The 19,235-nt window shown below is 44.3% G+C and overlaps 1 protein-coding gene across 4 annotated transcripts in view; it reads left to right on the forward strand.

Annotated features, from left to right (window-relative positions):
- Positions 1-16,274, forward strand: part of Insc (INSC spindle orientation adaptor protein) — a 79,565-nt gene extending 63,291 nt beyond the window's left edge. For 3 of the 4 annotated variants that reach the window (XM_031387973.1, XM_031387972.1, XM_031387974.1), the window contains 5 exons: positions 24-202; positions 7,378-7,444; positions 10,281-10,436; positions 12,064-12,140; positions 15,721-16,274. In XM_031387973.1, coding sequence (XP_031243833.1) covers positions 24-202; positions 7,378-7,444; positions 10,281-10,436; positions 12,064-12,140; positions 15,721-15,849 — 608 coding nt within the window. In that variant the 3' untranslated portion in view covers positions 15,850-16,274. The remainder of the gene's footprint in view (positions 1-23; positions 203-7,377; positions 7,445-10,280; positions 10,437-12,063; positions 12,141-15,720) is intronic. The other variant, XM_031387975.1, reaches the window with a different exon arrangement.
- Positions 16,275-19,235: the final 2,961 nt, after the last annotated feature.

The raw sequence follows: 19,235 nt of genomic DNA on the forward strand, positions 1-19,235 counted from the left end.
GTTTCTTCCTGTTCACTATCCAGAACTGTGCCAAGAGGCCTCATCAGGGGAAGTCTTCCTGCTGGCCTCTGCGGCCCTTGCCAACATCACCTTCTTCGACAAAATGGCCTGTGAGATGCTTCTGCAGTTGAATGCAATCCGTGTCCTCCTGGAAGCCTGTGGTGACAAGCAGAGAGTGGACACCCCTTATACTCGGGACCAGGTAAGAACCCAGAAGGCCTAGATTTTGTAGTTTACTTCTTAGAGCTGGACAAACCTATGGATAGTCAGGGTGGGAACAAGTAGAGATCATATTCACACAGGCCTAGCTATTTGCCTGATTGATTGGCTTCTGAAAAGTGATGCCCAGTGTCTATTGTAATCATAGGTGTTAGACATGGGAGACATAGGACTAGAAGTACTGCTTGTATTGGTCAGTATAAGCACATACCACACACCACACCACACACACACACACACACACACACACACACACACACACACACACACACATTTTTTTAGCTAGATGCCTCCACTTGTTGAGCCTCTCTCCCTCGTGGCATGACTTCAAGTGCCTTCACCATCAGGTGCTTACTCTGACAAGGGCTTACTCTGGTCACGTCCTTTGAGGTCCAGTAGTGACAATAAGAACAAGCCTTTTGTGAGACAGGCGATACAGGTTCAGCAGATCCTTGCTGCTAATGATCTTGTTACCTTGGGCAATTCCTTCTTCATTTATAAAATGTGTATACATAATTGCAGAGTCGAGGCAGAAACCAAATAAACGAGGGACTGCAGACTCTTGACTCTGTCCCAAGGATGCTATAAAGTGAGTGGATGGCCCACTGTACATAGCACTGAGTTGGAACCTGCAGACTGCAGTCTCCTTGTGTGTAGAATGGGATGCTGCTTCCTGTGTGAGTGTCCCATGACTCTGCAGAGTCCCTAACCTGACTATGAGAATTGGCAGACATCCCCGCCCCACACACACACACATGAAGTCTTACCAACACTTAGGAGAAGGGCACCTTAAAACAGTGAGAATGTGGTCAAGTAGGAGGCAGATGAACACTCCCCCTGCATCTGATTCAGGACTTTTTTTTTACCCCTGTATGAGCCAGGCATATGTCCCACTGTCCTCAGGATGGCTTCACCTTCTGCCCTGGCTCTGAGCAGCCACTTAGCTAGTGAGAGCATACCCATTAAAGAAACAAATGGCTCTTTGCTGTGGCAGAGGGAGGATTAAGGTGATCAGAGGGCTCTCTGTAATGAAGACAAAGAAGATGAATTGGGCTCTGAAGTGCTCACCGCCCCCTGAAATACTTAAGAAATTAAATGCCCAGTGAGGCTTCCGGTAATGAGCATGCTAGTGACGCCAATGCTCCTGGTCTTGGCTATTGTATTAAGCGCACCTCTGTTTGGACAGCGAGGACTCCTCTATCATCTAGGCAGGCCAACTTAATTAGTCAAGCCACTGGCAAAGCCCATTCTGTGCTCACTCTTGGGGTGTGGGCAGCTATAAACATAGCCGTGGGTCTGGGGCCTTCCACTTCTGCTAATCTAGAAGAAGACAGTACAGGTTACATCTGGATATCAAGAATCAAGTAAATTATCCTAGCCTGGGGATATAGCTCAGTTGATGGAATGCTTGCCTACCATAACAAAGGCTTGAGTTTGACTCCCAGAACTGAGCACAGTGGTACCTATAATACCTAAAGAGAAGACCCTGATTGCTTATTGGTTTTCAAGGCCCTGTGATTTCTCACCCATGGGGTGTTGTGCAAAGGGTATGCTGTGCAAGGATCTAACCACAGACAGGACAGTGTGCAAGGACTCCTTTAAGGCCTTGTACAACCAATGTCAGTGACCTCTGAAGTAGAGGATACTTACAACAAAACATGATGAGCCTTTCTGTGAATTGCCTTCAAAGAGAGTGTGCTGTCCACACTTCCCATAGAAACTCATGTTCTGCTTGGCATTTTAGAATGACTACATTTTGTACCATTTCTAGGACTTCAGTTGTCAACACCACTTATCAGGAATTCATTGATCAGAAATGCCAATTACTGGGGGTTATAATAGCAACTTGTGTCTTAAAAGCCCTCAGTAGTTTATAAATCTCTGCCATGTATGTAAATATGAGTAGAAATAACATGTCTTGGGTTTAGGTACACTTTAGTTCAACTCCTGTCTCTGTCACCTCCTGCCTGTGTGTCCTTGGACCAATCTCTTAATCTCTCAAAGCCACACATTTCTCATCTGTATAATGAAGAGAATAATATTTCTTCTCTCCTCTGGCCCTTACTTGATTAAATGGGGTGGATCATAAAGCATTTAGAACCAAAGTGGGTTCTGAGTAGTGACTGGGTCAGAGGACTGGAAAAGAATAGACTGAGATGGGTCTAGATGGAGATGTCTAATTTAGGGCAGGAATGGAGGGCCTGGAAATGGAGCTGATGCAGAGGGGAATGCTGTATGATATGAAGTAATGGGTGACATGTGTAGCATCAGGTTGTATGTGGACATATGCAAGGTGTGTGTGTGTGTGTGTGTGTGTGTGTGTGTGTGTGAAAAGTACTATAAACTGGAGCTGGGGAGATGTTTCAGTTGGTAAAATGCTCTTTACCCAAGTATGAGAACCTGATTCAAATCTGTAGAACCCACAATAAGGCTGAGCGTGGAAATAAATACCTGCGGTCTTGGTGCTGAAAGGAGACATGTGGGCCCATGGAACTTGCTGACTAGTCATCCTGGCTCAGCTGGCAAGCTCTAGGTTCAGTCCAGCTCATTCAATATACACAGCTGGAAAATGATTAATCTCTGGCTTTCACATGTATACGTACATGAGCACACAAATCATCAAAAAGAGTCCGGGCAGGGGTAGAAGACAATTCCAGAGCTATGCTTGACATTGTTGATAAACTTCTGATTAAAGAATAGTGTTAATTACAGTTTTATGAATATTGGCTCTCTCTTTTTTTTTGTCTGAGTCCTTGGGCAGCATAGAGAAGGACCCATGACTCACCAATAGATGCATCCAGGTATTCTGTGTCATAAGGTCTGCCTCTAACTGGATGTTCTGGGCATATTTTACATGTAGTTTATGCATTGTAATCTTTAGGGATATCCTACAGCGCAGCAGGTGAGTAGGGATGTTGGTGGAGTCAGGGTGTGACTGCTGAGGCTGCTAGGGATGTGACACAGCCTGGGCCCTGTCTTCATATCTGTCTGTGAGCAAGTATCTCCTGACTGCTTGCTCTAGAGGAGTACAAGATGAGCATTTTGTCTGTGTGTGCTGCTTCAGAAGACTCAGCCAACCTACATCCTACCAAACCAGAACAGTTATTGTTGAACTAGTGACATGGCAGATCCCCTGATGGTCTAGGTTAATTAGCTATCTACTTCAATTTTCCCAAGGCCCCTGCAAGCTAAATGAAAAATGATTTCAGAGTGACACAGGAGCCACTAGTTGTTTTCTAGCCGGGAAGGCTGTGTTTTGGTTGCTTTTCTATAGCTGTGATAAATCACCATGACCAAGGCAACTTATAAAAGAAAGTTTATTCAGGGCTTATAGTTTCAGAGGGATGGAGTCCATGATTATCATGGCAAGGAACATGGCTGACAAGGAACATGGCAGCAAATAGGCAGTCAGGCATCGTGCTGGAGCAGTAGCTGAAATCTCACACCTTAACCCACAAGCATGAGGCCGAGAGCTAAATGGGAATAGTATGGGCTTTTGAAATGGTAAAGCCCATCCTAGTGACATACTTCTTTCAATCAGGCTACACATCCTTATCAAACAGTTCCACCAACTGTGACCAAGTCTTCAAATAAAGGAATGTGGACTATTCCCATAGAATCCTCCAAATATGAGGCCTTTTATTCCCTGGAGAGGATCTCTCATTCCCAGTACTTCTTGGTCACATCACTGTTCAGCTCCTTAATGTGGCTGTCACATTGCTAGTGCTCCTTTTACAAATCATTCAAGGTCTGGGTCCTTCCAGGACTTGCCTCTTAGAAGTGCCGTATGTTTGTTTAACTTAACAAGTGTTCTGGGTGACTGGTAAGACACACTGAATGCTTATGATAGCTTTATGACTTATATTTGACCTCCCGTGGTATACCAAGTGGTCCTGCACAGAGATGCCCATTCCTATTACCCCAGATCGATGAATAACTTCTTGTACATAGCAAAAGGGGTTTTACACAGTGATTAATTAAGGCTTTTAACCAAGGAATGTTATCCAGGTGGGTCTAAAGTAATAACATGATTTTATGTGAGGAGGAAAGAGGAGCAGCAGAAAATGGTTCAGGTATTGGAAATTCTTTTTTTCTCTCATTTTAGGATAATGAATGTTTATGGGCTGAGTGGAGTTAGAAAAGTCCAGTTAAAGATGCAGTCCCCAAATTGAAGGTTCTCTAGGATATATAAAATGCAAATCCTTAAAAGAGAGTTATTTATTTTTTGGTTTATTTATTCACTTATTTAAAGAGGTAGGGGAAGGTATGGACAAGTGTGTGTGGATGCATATACCTATGTGCAGTTGCAGAATCTAGAAGAGGATGTCAGGCATCCTCTACAGCTTCCCATCTATTTCCTTTGAGGCAAGATCACTCCTTTAACCTGGGGCTTTCTCAACTTGTTACTTGAGTGGTGGAGTCCAAGCCATGGCAGCACTAAAACATTTCTCCAGTCTCACAGTGTACATGTGAGAGTGAGACGGGTGGGGGTGGGGCAAGTCCATGTCACACCGATTATAGCTCATTTGTTTTTTCCATGGAGAAACCTAGGCTTACTGTGTGTGTGTGTGTGTGAGAGAGAGAGAGAGAGAGAGAGAGAGACAGAGACAGAGACAGAGACAGAGACAGAGACAGACAAGACAGAGAGGCAAAGACAGAGAAATATGATCTATTTAGGACCTCAGACCTCTAGCATTGCAAGATAATAAAATTATTTTGTTTTAAGCTACGAAATTTTCAGCAATCTGTTATAGCAGCAATAAAAAAAAATATACCCTTTCATTAACCAAGCAACTGGTTAGTATTGCTAGAGTCATGTGGATAACAAGAGATGGAACCAGGACCTGATCCTACACTACATTTCATCCAAGGTGTTTCTTCAGGCTAGTGTTCTCTGTGCTCATCAGGTAACTACAGAAGGGTCAGGAAAAACAGGCCTTAATTTTGCACCAATTGAATAACCCTGGGCCAAGAGAAACCATGAACCTGGCTCCTGCATTCTATATCTTCACAGCATTGCTAGGCTGCTTCCAGCCAGGTAAACCAGTTGTCCTTAAAACTACAGTTGGGAGGCTCACAGCTAAGTGAAAACATTGGTTTCTTTGCCCTCTCCAACACAGTGCATACAAGTGTGTTTCAAATGGGAGACTCCAAGCAGGGTATAATTGGCATTTATTCAAATTGTGTTTAATTGACTACTTCATCTGCACCTCAGAAAACCACATGGGGTACAGGCTCTGTAAGGAGGAAGTAATTTTCATTAACAGGATCTAAATTAGTCCAACACAAAGACCTACCTGGTGCCTGTGACTCAGCTAATGATTGCCATATAATGAACCCGTTGCTTGCAGACAAAGGTTTTATTTTCCTTCCTCTTTTCCTTTTTCCTCTCTTCCTTCCTTCATGAATGTAAGGGTCAAACAAAAGTCTGTCTATGGAAATGCTTGTCTGGTGATGGGTGGGGCATGGGAGCCCCTGTGTGATGGGAACAGGTCCTGTTTCTGCTGTTATTGGCAGCTTAGAGCCACCAGAATGCACTGTAATCTGACAGACTTAGACCTGTATGTCTCTCCTATGACTGTACTTTATGGCTCTTGGGGGAATCTTCCATTTGAGGGCTGCATCTATAACCCATTTCTTCTCTCTAACTTCTTCCTCTGAGCCCACAAACACTCCCTATCCTAAGAGAAGAGAAAAAGAACTTCCAATATATACCTACCACTCCTCTAATAAAACACTGGGCACGGCAGATGACTTCAGAACACAGTTTTTGAGGGGCTTCCCTGCCTTCCTCCAACGTCTCTCTCTAGTTCTTACTTACCCATCTAGTCCCAGACCAGGTCTGAATGGGAAAAGGCTGAGGCCCAGAGATACTGCCTCCACAGCCAGCATGTGTCTTGAGAGGGCAGAAGGATAGATATCCTATTGGTATGACAACACTTTTTTTTTCCTGTTTAAGAGAACTTTCAGACATTTTATTAAGGAGAGTGACAAGCTAAAATTAAACCTGTTAAAATCCATCTAATGCTCTTTTCTGGCAAATGTTGCTCTACCATCCATCCTCGGGACCGAAGCTTCCTGTGCTGTCCTCTGCAGGCTATCACATGCCATCTCAGAGGCAGAGCATGGCTCCTGGTTAGACCATCTCACCAGCTTATGAAGAAGCTCTCTAGGGAGTGGGCTCCCACTGGGGAGAAAGACTTTAGATCTTCCTATTAATTTCAATCACCATCAGTGCATGCTGTCTGCATCTGCAGAGACAGGCACATTTGCCACTGTAGGGTTTCTTTTAGGAACAGTGTCGGGGCCATCTCTGCTCATAGTACCATACTTCCATCCTTCCATCCTTAACTTCCTATCTATCTATCTATCTATCTATCTATCTATCTATCTATCTATCTATCTAATTTTTGGCACCACTTACAGTTTGGGTCTCTTGTTGAAAATTCCTTAATCCATTTTTTAAAAAATTATTTATTTATTTATTATTTATGCTACGAGCTCACTGAGACCCTTTCATTGTGTTGTAGGACTGAAAGGTGTTATGGCCCAAGAGACTGTAACTAAGGGTGGATGTCCATGGAATGTCAGTGTTCTATCATTAATGACAATATCACTGTCAGAGTCAGTGGTGATTTGTAAGTGAGGCTTGTAGACCAGAGACTTGTAAAGTGTGCTAAATTGAACTTTCTCACCAGCTTGCTCTCTGGCTTGAGCTCAGCCTTAATATTTCATGTAGAAGGTTAGTATCAGAAAGAAAATTGACATGGGTGTTGGGGGGAGGAACCCAATCAAAGATCAAAGACTCAGGAGACAAAGCCAGAACAGAAGAGAGAAAGAGGTCTGGAATCAGAGGGTTCCTGCATTCAAACAACTGGATTTCAACTTCATCCAGTGTGAGTCTGCATTTTACTGAGATCCCAGGTTACCATCCCAGAGCCACCCACTGATTAATGGGCATCAGTCACTGGGGCTTCCTTCCATCTGGGTGGCAGCAGCCCATGAGAATAGAAGGCAGTACCATGGAAAGCTAGGCAGATGTATAGTAAGAATCCAGGATGGACAGAAGCTCTGCAGCCCCCATATGACCTACCTGCAGAGAGAGTACCATGGGGGCCATGTTTATTTGTTTTATAATCTCTCAATTCTGTTTTCTAGATTGTGACCATCTTGGCAAACATGTCTGTGCTGGAGCAGTGTGCCTCTGACATCATTCAGGAGAATGGTATGTCTGGGAATGTAGCATGGATTAGAAGGGTATATGCCTTTAGGCTTGTATAAATCCTATGTGCAGATATGTAAATACAGATATGTTTATATGTCTGTATGAGCATCTACACACACACACACACAGAGAGAGAGAGAGAGAGAGAGAGAGAGGGAGGGAGGTTCTGTATAGAACTTGGTCAAAAGTGAAATGCTCATTTGCTTTCACAGGCTTGAATTCTAGTGGGAGATAGAAAACATAGAAGATAATGCCAGGTAGGGATAGTGGCCTGGAGACAGTAAAACAGCGAGGGAGGTAAGGTCCCAAAGTGGGGTATCACTGCTATATAACTGCCTTACTGCACTTGGCCTCCATGGGAAGCTAAAGTGTGGGAAGGAGTGAGGGGAGGAGGAGCAAAGGGCAACAGCGTTACCTCCCCTCCCCTCCCAGGGCATTTCCCTTCCAACTGGCCCTCTCTGTTCCACGTTGTGTGTTCCTGGTCAAGGGGAGGTGGAACTGGGCTTGTCAGCCTGAAGGCTGTTGTAAGCAGTCTCTGTCAAAAGACAAGGTGGCAGCCTTGCAGCTGGGAACAGAGCGAGGCTGGCCAGGGCTTCCTGTGACTGAGGAATAAGGGAGCAATTAGCAAGCAGTTGGAGATCAGAGACACTAATGAGAGAGCGAACTGGGAGGCTGGGCACCTCTGCTCTCCTGAAAGGCCCTTCCCCCAGGCTGCCCTGCTGTCTTAACAAACACACACTTCCCCCGTTCCCCAAGACTAATTGAAACACACCATTTTGTGTTAATTTCATGTGATTGAGCTAATAATGAGAAACTGTGCTGAGCCAGCTGAGGCCAAGAGGAGAGGCTGCGTGGTGTCACTTGTACTCTCCTTAGGCACTTGGGGTCTTGGCTCAAGTGGCCAATGACAGCAGGCTGCCACTTGCCTGTGCCTTTGAGCTTGGGATAGCTGCCATCTGGAGAGTGCTTTGTGGCTTACAAAGTGCTGTTGACTAACTCACTGATTCCACAGGGGCAGAAACCTACTGTGTGCCTGGCATTGTGCTGGACATTGAGGACATGGAGTTTAACGAGGCCCCACATTTTTCCTAAAGGCTTTCCCTGAAAAGAAGGAGGGCCTGCCTGAACTGAAGTGTTGGTGTATAAGACAGACCATCTAAAACAGTGCAGTCACAGAAGGAGGAAGGAGGGTAGTAGAGCATGTACACTGGCGCCGTACCCGGTGGGCTTGAATTATCTGGCTCCATTATCTACAAACAGTATGGGCTCTCTCTTTTCCCTCTGAAAAGTGGGAATAGCAATGTTTGCTCTCAGGAGTGTATGAGGATGACCATGAAGGGTATCAGAAGAGTGTCTATACCCAGGATGAGCTCCACACCAGGCCTACGTTCTCTTTTAGGGAACAGTGTGAGCCTCACAGGATTTCATACAGAGAGTTTGAGGAAGGCAGGATTTGAGAGATCCAAATGACAGTGATGTACCCAGAAGCCATGAGGAGCCAGGAGACTCCTGGGTCGCTATAAGGGAAAACCCTGTTAAATAGTCTGACTCTGAAAGCCCGTTACTAAGTTACAGGTTATAAACCTAGATGTCTGCAGGATCCAGACACATAATTAAAATGATTAATTAAAGTGGACAAGTATTAGACCAATCTCATTAATAAGAGTAAACTTAAGACAGCTGTGTAGGTATATGGTTATAATCTCAGCATTCAGTAGGCTACAGTTGGAGGGTTTTAAGTTCCAGGCCAGCCTCAACTACATAGTGAGTTCTAAGGGAGCCTGAGATATATATAGCACATCCCCATCATAATACAAAACAAAATTAGAAACAAACAACAACAATAAGCTTTTGGCCATATAGAAATGTATGTGGGGTCACTACTGCTAATTCAGAAGGTAAATGTTAGAAATCAGAAGTCTAGATTTTTATGGAAACCATCAGCTCACATACAACGTGATTCTTAAAGCAACACCATGAAGTAAAGCCTATTTTTAGATCATGTTTAGTTTAAGTTCTCACCTGGCTAGTTGGGACTAGGATGCTGGGGGTGGGGGCAGCTCATTCAGAAGAAAGGCTTCCACTGTAAACCTATAGGATGGAAAATGTTTGAGAATAAGAGGGAAAGGGGCACTCCCCACAGAAAGAGTGGGCAAAGATAAGGTGATGGTACAGGCTGATAGCGTGTGTGTGCGTGTGTGCGTGCGTGCGTGCGTGCGTGCGTGCGTGCGTGTGTGTGTGTGTGTGTGTGTGTGTGTGTGTGTGTGTGTATGCTTTATAGAACAATCAGGAGACAGATCTTGTTTGGAGAGGAGATAGGAGGTCTCTGAGTGACTAAACGGAGTCTCAGTCTGACACTCCCACCTAGAATGCAACTGCTGTAGTGGTTCTCCTGCCTCAACCTGAGACACCTCCTGCTGTGGGGCTCAGCACCTCCATGCTTTGGCCAAGAGGCTTACCCCGTTCAGGACTTTAAAGTAGAATTACCATGGTTATGCCCACGAGGCTGTTGGGATGTTTAAGGGGACTGTTTATTTACTGTATATATAACACAGTGTGAGACATACCATAAAATCAATAATGGTGTTTTTAAAAGCGGAGGTGTCTATTTAGATGTTTCTCCCCAGGTTAGTGACTTGGTGCCTAGAATCAGACACATCTCTATGAAGGAGGAAAGGAAAGAGGTGACCATAACCAACTGGCAGCTCTGTCTGAGACTCCCATACCCCAAGCTTTCGTTTGAGCCCTGCATCCATCGTCTAGCTAGCTCCACTAGGGAAGCTCTACCCTTGGAGTAAGTCTAGACTGTCCAAACTGTCTGTTGCTTCTTGCCCAGGTGTCCAGCTCATCATGGGTATGCTGTCTGAGAAGCCAAGGTCTGGGACACCTGCTGAAGTGGCAGCCTGTGAAAGAGTACAGCAGAAAGCTGCAGTGACCCTGGCCCGCCTCTGCCGAGACCCCGATGTGGCCCAGGAGGCTGTACGGCTCAGCTGTGAGTGGTGCTGGCTGTGGCTGGAGTGGAATGGGAAGCTTGGGATGGCAGTAGTAATCTGATGGAGCTATTAGAGGGCAGAATATTAGGACTAGCGAGGGTCAGCCCCATTCTTTGTGTGCTGGGAGATGCTGGAGTAGAACCCTGGACATAGCCCCTAGTCTAAATGATAACAAATAAAAGTTGGCCAGAAGAGCGGCTCACCTGCAGGCTCCTCTTGTCAGAACCTGATTATTTCCTTCACTTAACTATTTATTCTTTTATTCACTGCTTTTACTCATTCTCCATTCATACATTTATTCTCTCAGGAATTCATTGACTCCATTATTTATCTATTCACTATTTCACTTATTTATGCTCAGAATATCCATTAATTCTATTTATTGTATAAGAGTTGTTAGCCTCCTATTTGCCTGAATATTCCCAGAACCTCCATTCTATAATAAGCTCTAGAGCAGTGGTTCTCAACCTGTGGATCACTTATCAGACGCCCTACATAACAGATATTTACATTACACAACAGCAAAATTACAGTTCATTACAGTAGCAATGAAATAACTTTATGATTGGGGGTCACCACAACATGAGGAACTGTATTAAAAGTCTCAGCTCTGGGAAGAATGAGAACCACTTCCCTACATGTGCACAGTAGCTGCCCTGAGTGGTAACAGGAGAATGGTCTGCACGTGAGAATCACGAGACTGATGCTCAGAGCATGGTAGATGGAACAGGCCCTGCTTATTAGCATGGGTTGGTGAATGTTTTAGCAAGGTCTCATATCTTCTTTGTGGCTTGTTGCAACATTTTCTCAGTAAATCTCTCAGAAATGTTAATGGGGTTTATCTTTTTATATACTTTTAGCTAAAATATATTTTCTGACTGACATAGCCAATTGGGGCAATTAGGTGGGAGAACCCAGGGCATAGGCATGAATGTTAAACATTATACTCATAAAAGAGGAAGTGTCTACTCCAAAGGCCTTGCTCAGAGAAAATGGGCAACATGCCTGCAGCATTTGGTGACCATCAGCCCTGGCCATTGCTGTGGCACTTGTGGGTTTGACTTCCTCCTCCTCCTCCTCCTCCTCCTCCTCCTTTTCCTTTTCCTCCTCTTCCTCCTCCTCCTCCTCTTCCTCCTCCTCCTCCCCTTCCTTCTCCTCTTCCTCCTCCTCCTCCTCTTCCTCCTCTTCCTCCTCCTCCTCTTCCTCCTCCCCCTCCTCTTCTTCTTCCTCCTCCTCTTCTTCCTCCTCCTCTTCCTCTTCCTCCTCCTCCTCTTCCTCTTCCTCCTCCTCCTTCTTCTTTTTTCTCAAGGCAAGGTTTCTCTGTGTAGTCCTGGCTATCATGGAACTCATTCAGTAGACCAGGCTGGCCTTGAACTCAGAAATCCACCTGCCTCTGCCTCCCAGGTTCTGGGATTAAAGACATGTCCCACCACTGCCCGGCTGTGGGTTTGACTTCGACACTCTACTTTTCTTGCCCTTGAGTAGGAAGTAGAAATATTTCTTCAGGTGGTTCAGCTTCTCTGTGGATGGGCGCTAACATGTACCATGGGTAAAGCTGGCTGGCACCTCAATCTCACCTGGCCAGGCTTGTCTAACCCAATTGTGATCTGCTTGTGTCTTGTACAGGTATGTCTCGTCTGATTGAGCTCTGTCGGTCCCCTTCTGAGAGGAACAGTAGTGATGCTGTCCTGGTGGCCTGCCTGGTGAGTTCTTAGCTTGCCTTCAGCTCACCCCAGGGCTTTAAGGAAGGTAGACTGAGGCCAGGGCAGCTGGTTCTGCCACAGTTGGATAAGCCTTGACACCTTCCCATGCTTTTCCTTCTCATATTCAAATGGTAATGCTGATGTTCATTCCTATTCATGTGATGATAGCCATATGCAAGACGAGGACAGAGTAGCTGTTCTCCATCCAACTGCCACATCCCCAGTGGCCTTTTAGGTTCTAGGGACAACCACCAGCAGGTTGAAGCCAGAGAGGTAAGCTGGAGGGCTGCTAGGTGGTAGTGTTGATACCGTGGAGCCCCCAGAACACAGGGGCCAGGAAGTGGACAACTGTCTGTCCAACGTAAATAATTATGAGAAAGGTTTCTCCTTTTACTCCCAGGAGGAAACCTCTGCCTGGCCCTCTGGTGTGGATGTGACTACAGAGGGCATGGCAGGGCAGTGATAGTTGCTCAACCAGATGCTAAGATCTCCTACTTGAACCCAAGAAAGTGCATCCTAGGAGCTTCACATTTCTGGGTACTAGGGGTTAATCTTGAATTAACCTGCTCAAGCAGATGGGCAGCGCATGCTCTCTTCACACTTATCTTCCTATGGGCTGCAATGAACCACAGAGCAGAACAGACAGAAGTTTGGGCTCATGGAGAAGCTGTCAGCTTTCAGAAGAGAATACCAGATCTTTGGCCGTCAATGAACACATGGGAGAAGCATTGGGTGGAGGGTTCCTTCAGGCTGAATCATTGCAATGCCTTCCTTTTGCCCCATTCTTCACTGAGCTCAGCTCATTTCTGGGAGTTCCACATGGACTCAACTGTGCAGTTGTAGAAGCAGCCAGTATTGCCACCAGTGGGCCTGCCCTGGTTGTACCTTGGGGAGTTGTACGTCTTTGTGTAGATCAAAGTGCTATAACTCTTATCTAGTAAATATTTGCTGAGTGAGTTTATGTATCACTTCCTCTTCTAGGCTGTGGGGATATAGTTGTGGAGACAGTTGGGAAAAAAAACTTTCCTGCTTTTATTCTGGTAACTTCAGGACACTCCTATCTCCTCTGTGTCTTTTGAAATCTGGGGAAGGTTTTTAACCTCCTCTACGAATCCTTTCTTGACAATTTCACACATGTATATAGTGTATTTCAAGCAGATTCACCCCATTAACCCCTTCTATCCCCCTATCTACTCTGGAGATTCCTTGTTCCTAATAAGTTTCCCTCCCATCTTCTGAGTAATTTTTAAATGCATAGAAAATTAATGTAGAGTTTTGAAAGGGCACCAATTATATTAAAATGATTATTCTATACTTATGCACATAGCATATTAAAGTGTGCTTGCTCACGGTAGTATACTCCTACTATTTGGAGACACCTTCAACATCTTTTATGGGGCCAACAGATGACTGTTTTCTGTTGAAGAGCAATGTCAGACATCAGCTAGATCCAGTTTGTTACAACATTGACAACCAAAGAAGATGCTGTGTTTGGAGTGGAATTAGTAATGAGAGAGAGAGAGAGAGAGAGAGAGAGAGAGAGAGAGAGAGAAACCATTTTTCTCCAGGTTCACAGGCCTTCTTGGGTCTGCTTTTCTATCAAGTAAAATGAGGAGAAATTCATAGCTGACGAGCATATCATCATTGGCCCCAACTCCCTGATCTTCACTGTTCTGGCAGCAGCACCTGCCAGACTTAAGGACTTGAAAGGTAAAGTTAAGGCTGTCAGAAACCCTTGGGACACTATATGCCGTCTCCATTGTGAGGACTTCTTGCTATCACTCCTGGCATTTTTACTGCTTCTTGAGAGAGCACATAGAAGTGTTTGCTGCCATCTTCAATCACTCCAAGAACTTTCAGCTGGAAAGGGACTACTGTCCACTTACTGACCTTCTTAGTGTGGCTCTGCCCTGGCACTAGGCCTGAAGGCCCCCTACTCTTTCCAGGTCTTGTAAACTCTGCCTGGCAGCACTGTCTTGATCCATACCCCAAACAAACAGCATCTTTACAACTCTGTTGTTCAGCTCTGGAGGCTCAGACCTAAATCCCCATCTGATGGTGTTTCCCAGGGTCCCTCTGTGCTACAAAAGAAGGAGATACATAGTGTATAACCTTAGTTTCCCTGCTTGTCTTTTGATATAATGGGTATCACTCATGGAGTAGACTCTTGAACTTCTCTGGAGGCTTTGGCCTTTTGAACAAACCATCTTGTTTCTAGCCACGCTCTTTCTTTCTCAAAAGCACTGGTCTCAGTATTTTAACTTGGAGGAGGATTTGTATCTGTTCCCTGACTCTAGAATGTTCTAAGGGAAAAAGTCTTTGTAGTGACATTTTTATTTTTACATGACCTTGAGTTTGGATCCTATTTATTGTCTGACTTTGCAGTTTGTTTGTCCACATCCCCAGCTCCTGATGCTGGTGGATTTCCATTGCTTAACTCATTAAAGACTCCTAAATTGGATACAGGCTCTGGGCAGTAAGATGAGAGATGCATGGTACATGGCCAGATGGAATAGGGAGCTTCTTTTCTGTTCCCAGACCTCCTCTCTGGCCTGAAGGCTGCCCTCAGGTGGCGGGAGAACAGTATAATTATTATCTCTTGTGTTGAGGAAAGTGATAGCACAGATTGCCTTTAGCAAATGAATTGATTTTTCCATAGCAAAGAAGCTGACAGTAGGCAACTGTCTTCATTTAATACCTGAGCATCCAAGAATGAGATCCAAGGATGACTGACTTGAGAACAAGGCTTGGGAGGGTGCATAGGGACAGAGACATTGATTGTTCCTCTGTTAGGGTAACCAAGGATGGCTTTGCTAGGGTGGTGACAATAGATGAATGCTTCTGACTAGGAAAGAACAGGAGAGACATATCCTCAGGATATGTAGAAGTGAGACTAGTGCTCAGTGGGGTGATCAGATGAACTGTCTCCTTGCTGCCTCCATCCTTCTCCAGTTCTCCCTCTTTTGGCTTGGATTTCCCAGTAACAGCATCCTTATCTACCTTGACTCCATGTTTCCCACTTCCTTTCTCTTTCCTTCCCATCTTACAGTGCTCTGTGAGGGACTTGCTGCATTTTGGGGTGAGTGAATAACCCTAGTTTCTGTAAGTTACTCACAGCATTGAGAGCAATAATTTGAATTGGATGCTTCTGGAGGTCTCTGGGAGGAACACATTTTGAACTTCCATACATCACTATTTAACTAGATCCTTAAAAACAGATCTTTAAAATAGTTTGCCAGAGCCAGGTGGTGGTGGCGCATGCCTTTAATCCCAACACTTGGGAGGCAGAGGCAAGTGGATTTCTGGTTTCAAGGCCAGCCTGGTCTACAGAGTGAGTTCCAGGACAGCCAGGGCTACACAGAGAAACCCTGTCTCGGAAAAAACCAAACCAAACCAAACCAAAACAAAAGTTTGCCAGAGTGATTTATTTAAAAAAGTATCATGGGACAAGTGTCAGGTAATTAGATCAAATTGCTTGGTTAGTGACATTTCTCAAATGCTTCTCTTGGGGCAGCTGAAGGAAGCACATACCCACGTGGGGCCCAGTCTGACAGTGTCTTCTCTTTTCTTCTCTTCCCAGGCTGCCCTGCGTCGGTTGGCTGGGGTCTGCCCTGAAGGCCTTCAGGACTCTGACTTCCAGCAGCTGGTCCAGCCTCGGCTTGTGGATTCCTTCTTGTTGTGTAGCAATATGGAGGAGAGTTTTGTGTAGTGAGTGTGGGAGAGAAGGCACACTGTGTGCACTTCTCAGAACACACTAGCTCTCTTCAGCTCCTTATTTATAAGTAATTTATTTTTTACATGAAATAGAAAGGGAAATCTTCATCAGTGAGTATCTGGTCCTAGGGATTCCATCCCCACCCTCCGACTTCTGTGGCTATTTAGGTGCAGAAGTTGAATTGTGTCAAGACTAACATGACAGGTTGTCATAATGCTTCCTCTCTTCTCAGCATACATTCTTGCCTATTTAAAAAACAAAACAAAAAAAGCCCAACTTTGAACCAGGGCATTTTAACTGCCCAGAATTTTTTAAAAGTTAGTTTTACTATTTTCAGAAATTTTAAAGTGAATTTTACAGTTAGAAAGATATACTGTAAAGAAAGGTTTTTCTTTAATAAATGGTATCATGAAAACATGTCCATTTTTTATTTTTTGCTTGAATTGTGTCTTTAAACCTAGTTGTTGCCTCTCATGGCTTTATGCCGCAGGTACTTCTCCATCTGTTTAAAGTTCAGAGAGAGTTGTCTTGTTTTTATAGAGACACTTAAAATGTGTTTGTGAATACAACCCAAACTCAGCTTACCTTGCTTCTTCTGCCCTGGGAAACCCATGCCTTCTGGGTAGGAGAGTCCTGAACTGATGCACAGTGCGTGAGTCCTCCCCAGAAGGCTGCTGGAGAGGAGTGGTACCTAAGTGGCCCAAGACTGAGAATTTCTCACCAGCTCTGTGTCCAGGGGCCTCACGTTCATAGATTGAAACTGGCCATGGTGACGATATTCACACCACAGGAATAAGCCCCCCGACCTCTTCAAAAAGCTACTGTTTCAATGTCACCACTCAGTAGTATTACACATTTGTGAGACCTGGAAGTTATGGTGTCATTGTGTTGTGATACAACGTGTGTGTGTATGTGTGTGTGTGTCTCAAAGGATGATTTGTGGAAGTTGTTTATATTAATGTACTATATGGATCCCGGAGCTCCAAGTCAGGTCCTCAGGTTTGGTGGTAAGTTCCTTTACTCTCTGAGCCATATTGCCTGTTCCATGATAATGATTTTATAAAGTTTAAGAAGGATTTCTCAAACACCCAATTACTAATATAAAAGAGTTAATATAATGATTTAGGTCTTGCGCCAAGCACCTAACATCTCTTTTATTCTGCACAATAATCATAAGGCCATTCATGACTGTTTGTTGATATATTATTATACATGATCATATTGCTGGATCACTTGGCTGAGGTCAGTAGCTTGTAAGTTATGCTAGAATATGAATATGACAACTTCTATTGCTAGAGCCATTGTTGTTCCACAGACCCCTTAGAGTAACAATAATGAGTAATGGGACATTTGCATGCCATACCAGATCCAAACACTTGCTTTGAAGCTTCTACATTAATATTTACCCATATATTATTATTTAGTTCTTTTCTAGCTAGGCAAGGTCATTTTACAGATGAGGAAATAAAGAAACTCTTTATGGCCGAGACAGTTGAGCTCAGACACCAAGTAAATGGCTCTGAATCCCTGTCCAAAGCCTGCACACCTAGGACAAGGGTATTATTATTATTATTATTATTATTATTATTATTATTATTATTATTTTGGTATTTTCGAGACATGGTTTCTCTGTGTAGCCCTGGCTGTCCTGGAACTCACTATGTAGACCAGGCTGGCCTCGAACTCAGAAATCTGCCTGCCTCTGCCTCCCAAGTGCTGGGAAGGATTTTTTATTTTTAAAGATTTTTTTAAAATCTATTTTATGTGTATGGCTCTTTTGCCTCCATGTATGTCTCCATACCATGTGTGTGCAGAGCACATGGAGACCAGATGCTCCAGAACTGTAGTTATAGATGGCTATTATCCACCATGTGAGTGTACTGAATCTAGGTTCTGTGCCAGAAGGGCTCTTAAGCATTAAGCCATCCTTCCAGCCCCAGGAAGAAGCCTTTGATGGATCTCACTAAAGTACATGAGATGGTTGTTTGGATGTTGACACCTTTCACCATATTGCAACACATGACTTGTTAATACCAGGAAGGTACCATGCTTGAAAGCACAAATCATATTACTCAGGACAAATATTATCAGCTATCTTCTTTGGAAAGACAGCCACACTTGGTTCACTCTTTTTGAAAAATGTCTTCCAGATGTCTCAGTGTTAGTAGCTGTAGTTTGCCTGTCAGTTAATCTTTTGAGTAGAAATAGTGGGAAAAGTGTCTAGATCACAATTCAGCCATGTGTCTGCCTTCTCCTTGGAGGTGATTCCCTTTATATCTCAGAACAAAGTGGAACTGCTTAGAATCTGGCTCTCATTTTTGCCAGTAAGACTTCCAGAAACTAAAACAGGACAGGCCAAAGGCTCAGTATTCAATAAAAGTAACATTTCCAAGTACTGCATTAAGACTGTTCCTGAGTGAAATTGTTACTCAGATTTGGAGGGTGTGGCAGAATTCAACAGGAGTGCCATTGGTGCCATGGTCTGGAACCTTGAGTGTACTGTGTTATCTACCATTACTGTGTCCCATTAGTAATGTCATCAAGTGGAAATACAAGGTAAATAAGTAAGTCCTTGGAATTATGAAGATAGCCTTGACCTTTGAGAATTCCTAAAAGGATTTTGGGAACCCCTGGAGACTGGGGCCCCACTTGGAGCACTACTGGTTTAGCTGACATTTGCATTTAGTTATTAAGGAAACTGGAGCCTGTGTTGGCAGGAAGAGAGTGATTTTCTCCTAGACACACAGATTGAAGACTTGTTGGGTTGCAGGTCCAAGTTCTGCTCACTTTGCAGGCTAGTTGGTCAATAAGATGAAAATAGCTGAGATTAAAGAAAAGGAGTAATAGGTATGTTGAAAATCTTTAATGTAACACTTGTGATTGTGTATGGATATCAGGCAGAGTCATAGATATGGAATTTAACTCATTTCAAATAAAGAAGTCTAAGCCAACCTGGTATTAACAGTAGACTGCTCTTAGAAACCTTGGGGAGAGGGTCACTTGAGACTACTGAGTTGCCCTAGGCTAAGGAGGCAATTGTGAGAATGACAGAGACTCAGCCCCTGACATAGCAGAGAGGCAGCAGAACAGATGTCTTCTCATATTCTGACCTCCTTCTGGTGTCCCCTGTTGTCTTGTCCTCTGCTTTGAGAGCCAGATGATGGACTATTCAGGAATCAGATCTCCGAGGAGAGAGCAGGATGCAAGTCAATGGAGAACAGACCTGGCTGTGTCAGAATCACTCAGCCCTCAGTCACCAGACACCTCCTCATTAGAATGAAGCATCCAGAACCAAAGACATATCTCTTTTCCATCCATTCCCTACCCTCCTGGGTCTACCTAGACAATTGCCAGTTATGACAGAGCAGAGCCATGGGTAA

This window comes from Mastomys coucha, unplaced genomic scaffold (assembly GCF_008632895.1).
Source record: "Mastomys coucha isolate ucsf_1 unplaced genomic scaffold, UCSF_Mcou_1 pScaffold21, whole genome shotgun sequence".
NCBI lineage: Eukaryota > Metazoa > Chordata > Mammalia > Rodentia > Muridae > Mastomys > Mastomys coucha.